The sequence below is a fragment of the Apteryx mantelli genome, chromosome 17 (genome assembly GCF_036417845.1).
Source record: "Apteryx mantelli isolate bAptMan1 chromosome 17, bAptMan1.hap1, whole genome shotgun sequence".
In the NCBI taxonomy this organism is placed as follows: Eukaryota; Metazoa; Chordata; class Aves; order Apterygiformes; family Apterygidae; genus Apteryx; species Apteryx mantelli.
In genome coordinates, this window is record NC_089994.1 from 13,765,276 (window position 1) to 13,781,279 (window position 16,004).

Consider the following 16,004-nt stretch of genomic DNA (forward strand, 5'->3'; position numbering starts at 1 on the left):
TAACACTATATTAATACAATATTAATATATTACTTTTCTATAAATTCTAAATAATTTCAAGTAAGCAGAAGGTAAAACCTTGTAAACATTTAATCAATTAATATTTAAAAGCAACTGCCAGAAGGTACATACTACTTCTTATAAACTGGTAAAAAGGGAGCCAATGTTTAGTTAACTGTTTAAAGATCATGTAGTGATTTGGGGGAAAAGTAATCCAGGTGTCCTTATTCCTAGTCATTTGCCTTAAATACTAGGTAATATGCTTACTTGGATGAAAACACCTGAGGTGTTTTTTTGTTGTTGTTTTTTTTTAAGTGCAAAGCCCCTATTTCAAACACTGGCCACACACAGATTCTTAGTTAGGGATATATGAATCAGTTATAAATATCCCCCCCTCCCCAACATTTTATATTCTCTCAGCTTCAGCAGCTTGAAGACCATAAAGGCTTCATAGCCACTGGTAGATATAGTCTCCATGAATCTGTCCTCTCTCAGAACTCTTTTTTTGAAATAATTTATATTTTTGGTCTCCACAAATTCTTGTGGCAATGAGTTTCACAGCTTAATTTGCTTTGTGTGACAGAGATCTTCTTTGCTCTTTTGCATAAGTTCTCATATTGTGAGGAAAAAATGAACAGTAATTCCCCATGCGTTTCCTTCACACCATTCCTGGTTATATAGGCTCTGTTATGTCGCCTTCAGAATTTTTGTTTTTAAGCTGAAGAATCCTCTTCTTGTTGGGAAGTTATTTCATATCTCACATGATCCTGCTTTCCTTTCGCTTTCTTCTGTCTCTCCTGTTTATTTTTTGAGGCACAATGATAAGAATTGAATGCAGTATTCAAGATGTAAGTGTGCTGTAGATTTATATATCTTTAGTTTATTCTCTATTTCTTTTATAATTTTTTTTATAAATTATCTGTCTTTTCTATAGGAATAACTTTGCCATCTCTCATCATCTTCTTAGTATTTTCTTCTAATTCCACATGCAACTATCTTTTCCTCAGGTGTAACTGATAAATATGTCTAGTTACGCTCAGGAACACTGATCTCAACTTGTATTTAACTTTGAAATTTGTACATCAGGTCTGAAGAGAAAACTGATTACCAGAAGCCTTGTGTGTTTTTCGGATTTTGTTAGATAAAATTACCTCTACCCCCATGCCTTGTCCTGTTTATGTCTTCACACTATTGTGATTGCAACATCATTTACTTGTAAGCATTCCTAAACTCTTACTTGCCTTTTGGGCTAGTGCTGAACACTGAGCTGTGTTTAAAAAAAAGATCTACAATGATTCTAATATCTGTCTTACAAGTGTGAAGAACTAGGGTCTATCATAGGTATCTTTTTCCCATGTGTGTCACTTTGCACTTAATCTGCTTACAGACATCATACTACCATTCAAGCTGTTCCGAGAAACATAAATGGAACCATGTAAAGTTCTACTGATATAAAAATATCTCCTGAAATTTGGTCAATTTAACTGGAATTTTGTTTTGGAAGAATACTAGAAAAAATAGTTGAAACTACTGAAATGAAAATTTTTTGCTTTTCATTTTGTAATAGCTCCATTTTTACATTTTGTTTTGTACTTGTTATACCTGTTAAAAAGCTAATACAGGAAGAAAACATTTTCACAGAATTAATTCAAATGTAAAATCCTTTGTGAAATTAAACTTGTCTTCTCCATAGTTTTAGTGTGCATATAAAGCTAATTGGAAAAATGAAAATGTGGCACAATAGACTTGTTTTAAAACTCAAGATTAGATATGACTAAGAAAATCCAGGTTTTGCTCCTAACTACTACAGTATTTTGTGATCTAGCTGTGTGACTTCATTTCCCATTCTGTTTAAAATTCTGTCATCTTAAGATGTAGAAATAAAAGTGCCATTATATTTGTAAGCCATTCTGAGATGCTGAGGTAGAAAATGCTATAAATTGAATGCAAACCATTATTACTGAATGTAAATCATAGTAATGATTGTGACTCAGGGCATTTCCTGGGAGCATTGACTGTACAGAAGATGTTTGCTTCTGTTCATTAACCTCAGGAAAAACTAGTTGTTAATAGCCTTAGCCACTCAGGTGCCCCCTGAGCTGTGTGTTTGCCCTCAGTGAGATCTGAGCTGGTAGGTGAGAACAATGGCTATTGTGTTTACAGAGGGCTTTATTTTTGTGCTCATATTACAGTTTTATTGGGCATTTGCATGGAATTAATACCCTCACATGTTAGAATGAATCAAGTTTTCAGAGAAAGTAATCTAGATTCTATAAAAGCTAGATGCTTCTGAGCTTAAGGGCCCAGTATACTACAGGGGAGGCCAGAAGAACTTCTGCAGTGAAGTACTGTCTGAGAGTAGTGGTTTCAGGGCAGCGGCTAGGCGAAGCCTCGGACAAGGCCCTGGGCATACCAGGGAGCACAAATCTATTAATCTTTCAGGCAGCTTCCATTAGTAATGATTGACCTTGCTGGAATAAAGATGATTTGGAAGGTGACAGTATTCAGTTTAGTACTCCCAAAGATATACTGAACATAAAACAGTATTCAGACTTATGCCACTTAACAGAAAGTTTTAGTCTGCGCTTACTTACTGTATTGACCAAGAGTCTAGGTGTTCCTTGCTAGGCTCATGTGGGTTGAAACAGGGTAGGTAATGGGTAGACTAGTATTTTGGTTAGCTGCATATTGCAAAATAAAAAACTTACTCTTGGGGTTTGGTGACTAAAGTACTCAGAGATACCTTTCAGTGTTATGAGAATATCAGCATAATGCCTGTCATTTGTCATTGCTAACAGAACAGAAAATGATATAGTTTTAAAGCCTCTGCATGAATAATACCCTGAGTGACAACCCAAAACATGAAAACACAAGCTCTGTGGAGGAAGGGAATTGGTAGCTTCAAGTATACAGTAGAGTTAACATTGCTCATCCAATGGCAGAAAATTTAGTGCTCTTCCATCATTCATTTTCTTCCAAATACATTTCAGTTGGATGACAACTGTGGGAGGGCCTCTAATTACACAGCAATGAACTGTTTACAATTAGGTATCTGACTGCTGTAAAATTGACTAGTTGAAAACTTTTTGTTAATATATATTAAATATATACTTTTCAATATATTTATATATATGAAATATATATTCTTTCTTTGGGAAAAATTTTTCCCTATGTAATTATGTTCTGGAGAATAATAAGACCAAACTATTTCGGAAGATGTAGGGTCAAGCTAGCTCATCAAAGTTCCGGTTTGTGCTTTTTTTAAGTTGGCTTGACATTCATCTGTGCTGTCTGGTGCCTTAAGAAAATTGCAGTTTGACTACTTCCTTCCCCCATCCTCTATTGGCCAGGCTCCATGACATAACTGTTTCTCCTAAGATACACCAGAGCGCAGTATAAATGCAGTTCTATGGATTTAAAAATTTACATTTCATTTTCCCAGTAGAAACTGAAAGAGAAAGCCAAACTTCCACTTCTCCCATATGCCTTTTAGTAGGCTGTTGGAGTTGTTGTGCAGTTTTTATTCACATAATAAATGTAATGGCCAGCAAACTTGTGCCATTTTGGGGGGCTGGGGACTGCTAATTAAAACAGCAGTGTCTTCAGACTGAACACAAGCAACTCCTTTCAGCTGGGATTTTAAGCATCATGAGGTGGTCCTGGTAAACCAAGTTTAAGTTCAAGCCATTCAAAAACCAGGCTTCATGTTTATTAATCTCTTAAATCATCTTATTTTCTCCCTTTACCTTTCTTTCAGTTTTGCTGCTGTAACTTCACTGCAGGTTCCACTTCCTCAGCTTTCTAATATTGCATGTGATTTTATACCCCTTTAACAGAACCTTATTTTTATGGGGTTTTTTTGCCACATATCTGTGGAGCTAGTATAATTTTCCTCTCCCCCATTTCCTTCTCCAGCAGCTTCAACTGCAAGGACAGCCAATATTTATAGTAAGAAGGTTAAAATATTCTAGATATCTTTGATTGCTTCCTGCCATTTACTGACTCCACTGTTTCAATGTGAAATCTACTATAATGTGGAAGCTGCTTCCAATATAGCGTAAGGGCTTCCTACCATATGCTCTCCCATCTGTGATAAGAATGAGGATCTGGGGAAAAAAAGGCAAAAATCTGAGTGTGACTGCAGTTCAGCTGTGTGCAATATCTGCCTCTGGCATAAGAGAACAAAGCTTTGGACTTCTACCACTTTGCTGCTTTAAGAAAAGCTTGATAGGTAAATAAATGCATGCACGCACACCCCCTCCCGTGGATTCTATCTCCCGCTTATGCAACATTACTGATTTAGTATTTTCTGCACAAAAATAATCATTATGAGGCCTGGAGAATTAGTGAAACTGAATGCCTCTCAAGAACTGTAATGAAGTAAACAGTCTGCAGTCGCTTTACTGAGGGTTTTTTAGACCTTCAGTGAGGACTGACACTTAGGAGAAGATATGCCTTTGCTGCAGATTAAGCACTACCGTAATTTAAACTTAAATGTAAGAGTCATTGTAACACCTGTAAGACTTTCAGCAAAAATTGCAGCAAAACTGGTACTCCCTGCTAACGTCTGATATTTCTAAAGTGAGGCTAGAGGGGGAGTAGGCATATAGGTCTTTACTATACATCATATTAAAATACGGAAGAAAAAGAAGGAGGGAAATAGAGGAACTGTTTAATTTTGAGTGTCTTTATGCAGATTACCTTTAAATCTTACAAGTTTTTGGTATTCCAAAGATTTTACTCTTGCCGTTTGTATGTTATTCCTATCTTTTATGGTACTGAAAGAAGAAAATGAACAAAATGTAAATTTGATGTTAGCAGGTACAGTTCCTTATACATTACGTTTGAATTTGGTTCTATAGAACTACTCATTTTGCTACACTTATTTTAATCTTCCATTTATAAATAATTTATAAGGAGCCAATAAACTGTAGTAGCATTACAACATGGGTATAATATTAAAAATTGTAGTAAGAACCTCAATGTCAGGTATTAGCTATAAGTAGCTAACGAAGCCAATCATACATAACTGTTTATCCTTCATTAAAAGTCTATTAAAGACTTATATTTTATAGATGAACCCTAGAAACAGAGTGCGATCTAATATATGTAGCATTTTAGTACACAGTCAAAAATACTTTAGAAAATATTGTTGGATTGCCCAATGTTTTGGGGAACAAATATATTTAATTAGCTGATACAGATCTAGGAAAGGAAATAGAAAAATATTTTTCTATGCCCTTCAGAAGAGCATTTGCTTAGCTAATTTCAGAAGTCCCATTCCTTTTGAAACTATTAAGCAACGTGGTGGTCAGTAGGCTTCCGGGGACTATACTGACTCTATTCTTGGATACCTACAAACAGAAAATTTGACTAACTGGAAGTTCTGCTTTTTGATCCTAACGGCTTTTTTCACACTTCTACCTGTCATTTATTTCAGTAGATGCCAATTCTTGTTTAATCTTAGAGGAGGAGATGCATCGTGCCTCCCACATACAGAGTCTTACATGTTTTATTAAACCTCATAGAACAAATATAGCACTAGAGGTCACTAGCACTCCATCGTTAAAAAGATACGGTTGATTTTTTGTCATAGTAACAAGCTTATTTTGCTATGAAGTTAAATGATATTTGCACTGCCAAATACGCAACTGTTTTAAGGTCTAATATATGCACACGAGTAGACACCATATGTGTTTACAAAGATATGTTCATGAAGGATCACAAACTATTCAGAGCTGCTATTCTTCTCATATTTGGTTTTCTCATTCCTTCCAAATTCTTGGTCTGTATTGTGTTTCTTTGTGTATTTCATGCTAAGCTACAGTCTAAACCTATAAATGATTATATCCATATTTTACTGGGTCTTGGGAACTATATACCTTTTAAGTCTAGCTCAAGTAGTCAGTATGTGGTACTAATAAATGATGTGTGTGAGAGTTTTTGCAGGCTGGGGTTTTTAGCTTCTAGGAGATGTGGGGGACAGAACATGAGCTGGTTCTTAAAGAAAAAATGGTAATAGCTGAAGATCTGGCACTGAGTCACAATATTGTATAGTAAAAATATAATTAGTTTATTTTCATGACCTTTATACTAAAAATTGTGAGTTGATTAAGCATAAAAGTTTCCTTTTTTATCCTTTTGAATAAAAGTGCCATCATTTTCAGTATTTTCTCCATTAAAATTAAAGACCTAAATGATGAATAAAAATGTGGAGATCATAAAGAAAATTACAATTAGTAGTAGCTTATTTCTCAATTAAATGTGAAAAAGTCTTAGGATAGAATTCAGCAGGGAAGGTGGAAAATAAGTTTTTTAGAATACACCACATACTAGGGGTGTTCTGATTACAACTTTTTAATTCAGTCTATGTAAAGATAAGGACTTTTTTTGTAAAATGATGATTCCATTTCTGGTTCACTTTGAAAACTCTACATTTTGGGGGGTAATAGGCTGGATCCTATTCCTTCTCAAAGCAAAACAGCACTAACATTTAGTAAAGGTTGGTATTATAATCATAATAACAGAAGAAATATGGCAGAGGTCTATAAAGTCATAGATGTCATGAAGGGAGTGAAGTGGGATTGATTGTTCACTGCTTTTTCCAGCAGAAGAACTTGGGTGCAGAGTGGGCAGTGAGGTCAGTGGAATGGTTCTGTGTGGAAGGTGTGGGCTGTAGAGTTCCTTTCCCTGTGCAACAGGGTGTTGATGTTAAAAGTTAAAATGGGTTCAAGAGGAGACCTAGGAAAGGAAAAGCTGTTCAGGGTTCCTAAATACTCGGTGACCACCTCTGGCTCAGGTGCTGGAGGCTGAGAGCACTCAAGGAAATTATTGTATATTCAGGACCTGTCTCTGCATTCTTCCCTTTGCATCTGCTTTTGGAGGCAGAAAAGCAGGCTACATGGACCTTTGATATGTCCAATTCTTCTGTTCTTTTTCATTGAGTATAAAGATATGCCCAAAACTAAGGAAGCTGGTGGTGCCTACAGGCAAATGTCTACACCATCTCCATAGTAATTTAAAATGAGCTTTGCCCTCCAAGAAGCTTGTAAGACATCACATCAGCTTGTCTTCAGGTACATCTCAGAATGCTCAGGGTAACACCCTCAGTTCTGTTATTTCATGTTATCTGCGCCTAAAAACCACTGTCAGTTTCAAAATGACACCACCGAGAATGTGACCACATTTCAGATTGGACGCTGTTGCGTGTTAACACTTGCACACATTCCGGCAGGTCGGTCGCTCCATCTGTTTTAATTTGACATGTGCTAGTTATAACAAGTACTAGTTAGTTTCCATTGCTATGGAGGCTAGAGTGCAACCCAACCAGGAAGAAGAATGTCATTTGTACCTATTAATTTTCTCATGATATATATATTCTTATAGTGAATTTTCTCCTGATGTGTACACTTATTGGTTCATTTATTTATTGAGCTTCTATTCAAATTGTCTTCTGCATCTTACAAGATTTGATCCATATAAATCACTGCACTTTATTGTACTGTGAGTACAGTAACTTGCTGCCAAAGCAGCTCTTAAAATGCTACCATCAGATGAAGCAGCTTAATATATTAGTTCATTAGTTCAAAGAAAAAAGCCCTCTTAGATACACTTTTGTCTATTAGACTGCTGCTGATTTGGCTGATAACAGCCTAGCTGTGTTGTGATAAGGTCCTTTGTCAATTTTGAACCTCATTTGGAACTAAGCTATTTCTGAGTTTTCACTGGAAACAAGTAAAAGAGGGTGAAAACTCTGACTGACATCATCTACTTTTTCAGCTATTGTGAACTGACAGCAAGCCCAGCAACATAAAGTAGCCTGATAGGAATACTATTCACCGCTAAGGTTAGTGTGTGATCATTAAAGAGATAGGCATAGAGGTATTACCATTGGCAGTAGAACTACAAGCTGTCAAACAGATTTTTTACTTCAGCCTGTTGAAGATTTTGAACCGAATCTGTTTTTCTCATACAATAGAAGCATTTTAAGCAAACCAAGTGATTTTATTTTTTGTTTTCTTATATGGTATGATTGAACAGATGAAAATTAGTTTTAAACAAATTAACAATGATTTAGTACTTCATCCTGCTGTCACTGACACAAAAGTCTAAGCTCTGGTTAATGTCAAAAGGGAGTAAGATCCAGACTTTAATATGAAATTGAAGGGTGACTCAGTGTGGTCTTTGCAGCTTCTTCCATTATCTCACTCCGATTTTCATGTTATTCATGTGGGAGCGTCACTAAAAGACTTCAGCTGCTGACTGTGGCTAAGTGGGCAAGATGTAGGGTGCACGTACGACCAAAAGAAGTCCATTCCCCAAAGACTCTACATAACCCCAAAAAAGATGAGAGACAATGGATAGATGTGACAAAGAAGTGAGTGACAAAAATAAAGCAACAGTGGAACAATTTATGTTTTGCCTTATGAACAGCAGCCGCAGTACACCTGCTGCTTCATGACTAGTGTATGTTTTGAAGACAACACATTAAATTGTACAAAATTGCTGGGAGGTCAAACTGATCATGCTGTTTCCTTCTCATCTTAAGAATCTGTGATTCTAATTGCTCTGTGTTTTGGAAGTTGTGCAGTAACAATACCAAATAACCCATTTCAGAGCCCTGTGTATAATCTTCAAGCATTGTGGGGGGGAAAAGCAGGAGTAAAAAAATCTGTCCCTCTAAATGCAATGGTAAAATACACACTGACTTCAACAGTGCCACGATTTTTCTCTCAGAAAGTGAAAGTGAAAAATATTTCTTGAGAAAAATGCTCAGTTTTTAACTGCTAAGTTAAAAATACCTCCGTAATATACCTGATATTCCAGGTCGGTGGACACCAGGAGAGAATTATTAGAATGCATTTGGCTTTTGAAGTGAATTGGTTGCTTTCAGCTCACTGGACATGTGTTTTTACTTCCATCTCTTAATACAGTACTGAGAAGAATTTTCCACTGATGGAAGGAGGGTAGAATATTGGGCAGGGAAACATTTTCTTAATCCACCTGGCTACAGTCTTTTCTCTCGTCTACCATCCTCTGTTGTGTCAAGAGGACAGCTCCCAAACCTGTACTTCTAGCCAGTCAATGAGGGAACATTACTGTCTCCAGAACAACAGACAAACAAACAAAAGGTGAACCAGTAAACTGATTACAACAATTAGTAATTTTAATTACCTAAGACAGATTATATTTATCAGTTGATATATCATGTTGAAGATGAAACAAGAAGTCTCAGGGTAACAACGCGTTTTCTCATTAATTCGTTGGTTGCAGGTTATTCAGTTTTCTAGCCTTATAGTTAGCCTTAGGTTGTGTAGATGCAGGTCTGACAGGTCTCTTCATTCTCTCTTGTTTTCTAGAGCCAGTTCTTCCCTCACAATCAGTTGTGTTAATTACCCAGAAAAGATTAGGCATACTTGCCAAAATAACATATTGCTAATAAAACAGGAAGATGTTTTCTCATTACTGAGTGGTGTATGAATTGATGTGATTTTTTTTTTTTTTTCCATGAGAAGGGTCTAGGAAAAGATTTTTATCATAAGTGATAGTTGCACAAGCTAAGAGTTTGTCATGTTGAAGTGTTATCACCTCCACCCTACAGGAAGAAACTAGAATTGGGACACCCGCTTTGTTGCGTGAAATTTGGCAAGTGGCCTAATCTTCAGCTGTCACCGGTAAAATACCCACGGAAGCAAAGGGAGAATTCTCTCTGTACAGGGCTTGCAGGGCACAGCCAAGAAATGAGTACACTTACTCATTTCTGAAGGGGCTGGAGGCAATAGTGTATTCATAACTGAATCCTCCTGGAGAACCGAAGCTGGGGCTATCCCCTCCTGGGGATAACAGGACAGTGGAAAAGGAGGAGGATGATGCCAACAAAATATTATGTGGCCATTACTACCTACTAAAAGTGAAATGTCTGCAGAGTGCCTTGGAATGAAAAGGGTATTAATGAATAAAATTTAATAATTAATGACATTTCAGAATGACTTTTAAAAACATTAAGGAAAAAATAATAGCCCAGATTAAAAAAAATTTTCTTTTACAAGACCAAATGAAAACTGTTCAGTGAGTAGTATAATTCTGAACATGCATAAAGGATCTACATGCCCTAGTTTCCATATTTTTGCTGGAAAAGCAAACTAAAGTCTTCTGAGTCTGCTAGTTCAAAAAAAAAAACAAAAAAACCTTAAATCTCGAAATGTAATATTGCAAATGCAAATTTAGACATGTGTGCCATGTTTTGGTCCATTTCAATCTGGATTCACCTGGACTCTACGATATGTTTCCTACAAAATATTTTTAAGACAGAAAAATACAAAAAATGACTGGCATTAAAACTCCATTTCACTCTAAAATTCTGTAAATGCTTCTGCCGTTCCATCTTTCTGTCTAGTTACCTCTAAACTACTGGAAGGCAGTGGGACTGTATGTTCAAAACATCTCGAAACATTGCAAAAACAACAAAAAGCAAAACCCAAGTACTAGCAATGGAGCCAGAAATAATAAAAGAAAAGAGAACAGAATCTCATTTTTTAACTAAACAGTTTTGTCTTTTTCTTAAAAGTTGGTAACAAAAACCTTTACACCCATATCTGGAGAGAAATCTATTTTTTCTTTGCTCTTTTTGTACTTTTTATAGTAAATAGGAAGTTGCTTCTTATCCAGCAAAACACAGATTAATTCGTGTATTATCCGGTCATTTTTCACCTGGCTACTGAATGAAGCTGGTCATTGACTTCCTCCCCCAAATGATGATTATTTTTTCTTGGGTATGAGAATTTATAGTAATTCTCCTGTCTTGGACAGCACCAGAGGTTTTTGGTCACATCGTGCTGGATATCATGTCAATAACAATTTTTGTCTGTCTTCAGGTGGTGGATGTTCTCAGATGGTACATTTACATCTCAGACGTAATGGCAGTTCTAGAGGTATTCGTCGTTTCAGGTATGGGGGACCTCTCTGGGATCAGTAATATTTCTACGACTGACATGAATTTTTAGACTGAATCCACAATATCGCACAAAATACAGCCTTTTCTCATTGCATGGCTGATCATATATTTCTCACCGTTAGCAAAGTGTACAGTCTCAAACTTTATTTTGATAGACTTGTTTTAAAGCTACAGTAATGTGGATGTTAATATAGAAAGAGTGTTTTTATTGCTCCTAAACATGTACTCCATGAAAGGACACAGAGGTTTTAAGTTCTTATGGCTATATATATATATATTTTTTTTAGATTGGGCTGTAGTAGATTGCCTTTTGCTGCCATTCTGTCTGCCAGGGATAATACAAATCTCATTATTAAGCTTGACCAAAGGGTTGGGTTAGCAGGAAGGTTGTAGCCTTTACATTTTCTGTAATTGGAAACCTCAGATGAGCTATTTTTCCCCAGCACTTTTGAACATTATTTAGCCCAAGCGTAGGTATTTTTCTTGCTGTTCTTTTACTATGTACGAAGTATTTTGCTACAAAGTCTTCATGTTATTTCCTCATTCCGGCTATGCCATATTTCGCTTGACTCAGGATTGCTTTAGTGGATTGGGGGGAGCTGAATACAGGGGAAACTGCGGTGAGGGACCGACCGAAGCCCGGCCGCGCGCCGCGGTGCGCACAGGCCGGGGCAGCGCGCTCTGCCCGGCGCAGGGAGGCGCGGTGCCGCCACCCGGGCCGCGGCCCTGCGCGGGGGGCTGCGGCGGCGGCGCGGAGCGGGCGCGCGCGGCAGGGGCTGTCCGCGGGGGCAGCGGCCACGCGCGCCCCGCCGCCGCCCGCTTCCCTGCGCGGCCGCGGCGCGGTGGCGGGGGGGGGCCGGGCCGGGCAGCTCCGCCCCGGTGCGCGCCCCGCTGCGCGGGGATTGGGGCTGGCGGGCGCGAGGCGGGGCTTGGGCCGTGTGCTTATTTATTTATTTGTTTCCCTCCTCTTTTTTGTTATTTTCGCGACACCTCCCGCCTTTAATCTCTCCCCCTGTAAACAGCAGTCGCGGCACGCGGAGGATGGGCCGGGGCCGGCGGAGGCGGGCGGGCGGGCGGGCCGGGGCCGGCGCCCCGGTGCGGGCTCGGGCCGTGCTGCATCCGCTGGGGCTGCGGGTCCCCGCCGGCCGCGGCCGCTGCTCCTGCCCGCCCCGAAAGCAGTAGCCACCTCTGTAGCCATGACCTTCCGCAGGGGAGCCGCGCTCGCCCCCTCCCTCTCTTGCAGAAAGTCACACAAGTGAATGGAGAAACAGAGAACTTAGAGCGAGCGAGCAGCAGCAGCAGCCCCCCTTCCTCCGTGTCTGGATGGTTTCTGGGCTGATCGGCATCACCTAAAGGCAAACTTTGGGGAAGCCCGGGGAGCAGACGAGCTTGTGCAGCGGGCTGCGGGCAGGCGGGTTCCCCCGCGGGGAGCCGCGGCGCCCAGCTCGCCCGGCCCGGCCCGCCTGGCCCTGCCGGCCCGGGGCTCCGGGGCGGGGGCTGCTCGCCTGCCTCGGGCAACTGAGGCTCGGGACTGGGATTGTAACGAGAATAGTTTTGTATTTGTTGCTTGAGACGGGAGAGTGGTTTTTCTTCCATAGCATCGTCTGTTTTGAAGAAAGGAGGGAGGAAGAGGGCGGGTTAAAGCTAAAGAAATAAGTCCCCTCTCCGAAGCAAATGCCTTTTGCGCTCTCCAGATGACCTTTTCTGAAAATGCAGCCTCTCCAGCTGACCGGTTTTTACTTTGACTGCAAAGTGTGTGAAACTGAGCCCTGACTTCTCCACAGACCCTAGGATGTGCACTTCTGGGATTAGCAATATGGGGCATCTCTTGTCACCTCTCCTCTTGAGCCTGGCAGCAGTTTTTTCCAAAGGTAAGGCTCAATCTCTTCTGTGTAACTGTTTCTTTGCTTCGTGGTTCTTGTTTATTTTACATACACACCCTCTGTCCCCTGTCTCTGTGGTGGTACCTTGGATGTTGATGCCCACAATTTTTGACTGAAAGACTTGAGGGGAGTCATGTCTGAGTCAAAACCAAAGACATCCTGAAGGGAAATCCTGGATGGCAGGACTTTATTTTCTTGGTCGACTTTGACAAATTGTCTAGCCATTTATAGAGACGTTTGTTACCAGATGTTATATTTTTGATCATGTAGTAGATGCTGGTGGATAACTCAGCTTTGGATTGTGAAAGCTTTTATTATGTGGAAATCTGAAATCCTCAGGGGTAGCAGCTGTTGGAGTTAGCTGCCCTATCTTTATTTCCTATGTAATTTTTCAAATGAAAAATCCTGTGTCTCAGACTGAGACTGTTTTACTGGACCAGAGAAATATGTGCTTGCTGAAATCTTTAAAAGCTCTGATGAGATCCTGAACCACTGTGTCAGGTATTTCTGCATGCTGAATAGAGTTTGGATGTTGTGACAGATGACTTCAGACAACTACTCAGTGGTATCTTCATGTTGCGCTCGAATGTGTTTACAGTAAGGATCAGAAAGCCAACGTATAGACAATGTTTTTGTGTGTGTTTAAATTCTCCTTTGAACTTAAAGTTTTCATTCATGGTCTCAGCCAAAAGGTGAATGCATTTTTGCAATACTTACTGTAGACGATTCTGACCATTTCTGCATAATCCAAGTTAAGAGAAATATACTCTATTTAAAAGACATTGTGCCTCAACAGCTATATTTTGGCAGGAATATTAAATTTAAAGCTCCCATGTGGCTAGTCTTCAGTGAGGAATAATAGCATATGCATTTAATCTATAATTTTGCAAACATACTGATAAAGAGTTCTGCTTATAGGAAGATCACTGTTTTAGAAAGGCATCGGTTACTATTAATGCCTTCTTACACTTCAGGGTATGGGCACTTTCTTTTTAAAGCCAGTTATCTTTACTTTGTGTCTAAAACTGAACTTACCCACTGAGAACAGAATACACAGTTTTATATTTTTGTGGTGGTTCCCATTATCAAATTCCCTTTTCATTCTTCTTTCTTTAGAACAGGCTGAGAAAGAAAGGGACAAAATTGTAAATCTCCTCAAATGTTACTTAAATGCAGTGCCTGCATAAGTACAGTTTTGAAGTTGCAAATGGAAATGCATTAGCAGCAAGGGTTGAAAGACTGAGTCTTTTTAAAAGATTACTTCATTCACATTGCACACCAGTAGCTTTTGATTACCAGCTAGGCTGTAAAATATGTATTTTATTATAAGCAATATCAGTACTTTGGATCGGCCAACAATGCAGTAAGAATATTAACTTTTTCATCTCGGTTTTTTTTGGTGTTTTTCAATTTGCAGCATTAACACTGCATTAACAGAGTGTGTGACTGAGCTTGCAGTTTATTTCAAGATTGAAGTATAAATGGCATTTGAATTCTACAGTGTATAATGTTTTTTTGCAAGCCCAGCAATTACAACATTCATATATGAATTTATTCTTAAATGTTACTTGCATCTCCTTTGAAAGATAAACATGGGCAGAAAACTGGACCTGTAAAGGAGGTCTCTTATGTGAAAGATAAATAAAAAATAAACCATTATAAGAACTGACAAGTGAGTTTTTTCTGTGTATTAGGAAGTCTCATTAAATCTGGTATCTCTTGGAACTAGATACATAAGATTCCATTAGAATTACTGATATTGTTTGTGCCATTTATTTTGCACTTCAGACTTCATAATATGCCACCGCATGATTGCTGGGACCCTTTGCTGTTCAGCAATACAGATATCCATCTGCAAGGTAATTGTCTGTTTCCATACTTGGTAACAGACTCTGTCTGTACTACTGTGCTGTAGTACGCTCTGGAGAGACCAGAGTGTTCTAGAGATTTACAGTGTAAACTAGTCAATGCAAAATGTTGATTTTTTTTTCCCCACTGTAAGAAGATGAAAACCAACCCCTCCCCCCCCCCCCGAAAAAAAAAAAATCCAACCAGACTTGATTACTGCTACTGGGCATATTTCTTTGTTTGATGCCTTTCTGTTGCTAATAGAAAAACTCTTTCGTTCATGTCATGATGGCAAAGTTTTCCTAAAAAGATACAAAATCTTTTAACATGCAGCAGCAATCAGCTGTCTATTGTGTATAGGTCTGTTGCTGATTACTCAGAACCATGGCAACGTACCTTCTCACTGCACAGTTTCCTAATCTTTCAGGTAATAATGTTCAGGACTTTAGAATACTATTGCAGTTTTGCTTTGCTTTTATCTTGTAAATGGGGAAAATAGCTCCAGCCTGAGAGGTGAAATGTTGTTTTCTATAACGAGTTTCATGTTCTTATTGGAACAATTTGTGACTGATGATATAATCCATGTATTTGAATATATTGTACAGTCTGATACTATATGTGTGTGTGTGTGTATATATATATATATATATACACATAGACAGAAAACCAAGGAGTATAAAGTGATATAATTGTTGTTAGTGGGAAGTTGCATTTCACAGCTTTGGCATCACCTAGGAGTTTTCTTGAGTTTTCTTGACTCAGTCCTGGGAAGCCAATTCTTACCCTCAATCAGTTGGGTATTTTGCTATTTGATATCAGCTATGAAAAAATTCTTCAGAAATCTTCAATTAAAAAGATAACCCAGCCCAGCTGGCATTTATGTAAACACAGACAACTACAACAGGCTCAATAATGGGGGTGTTTGTTCCCTTGTTTAAGGGGAAAACCTCTCATTAGTTTAATAGAGGGTAGAATAAAAACTTTAATACTTTACTTTAACACCAGATACCATGCTTGGCCTAAGCTTATAATGAACTGAGCATCTCCTGAAAGATGCTGAACAATTTTAAGATGTATATAGTGAGACTTTAGACTTAGGAACCTTCCACATTGTGAATTTTTGGTGTCAAATAAAAAAACTGATTTAATTCACTTCAAATTTCAGGTCTTAGTTGACAGTAACAGAACAAGAGAAAATTATTGTGACTTTTTCTGCCTGCATTGTACCAAGCGTCCTATGTTCTCTGTCATCCTATGCTGAAATATTCCTGCAGGTTGCTTTCTAATGAGATCTCAGACCTCATAGCTGCTGTTTTGAT

The 16,004-nt window shown here is 38.7% G+C and overlaps 1 protein-coding gene across 1 annotated transcript in view; it reads left to right on the forward strand.

The window, feature by feature from the left end:
- Window positions 1-12,538: 12,538 nt before the first annotated feature.
- Window positions 12,539-16,004, forward strand: part of TMEM132D (transmembrane protein 132D) — a 274,910-nt gene continuing 271,444 nt past the window's right edge. Inside the window, exon 1 of the mRNA XM_067306882.1 lies at window positions 12,539-12,825. Coding sequence (XP_067162983.1) covers window positions 12,747-12,825 — 79 coding nt within the window. The 5' untranslated portion in view covers window positions 12,539-12,746. The remainder of the gene's footprint in view (window positions 12,826-16,004) is intronic.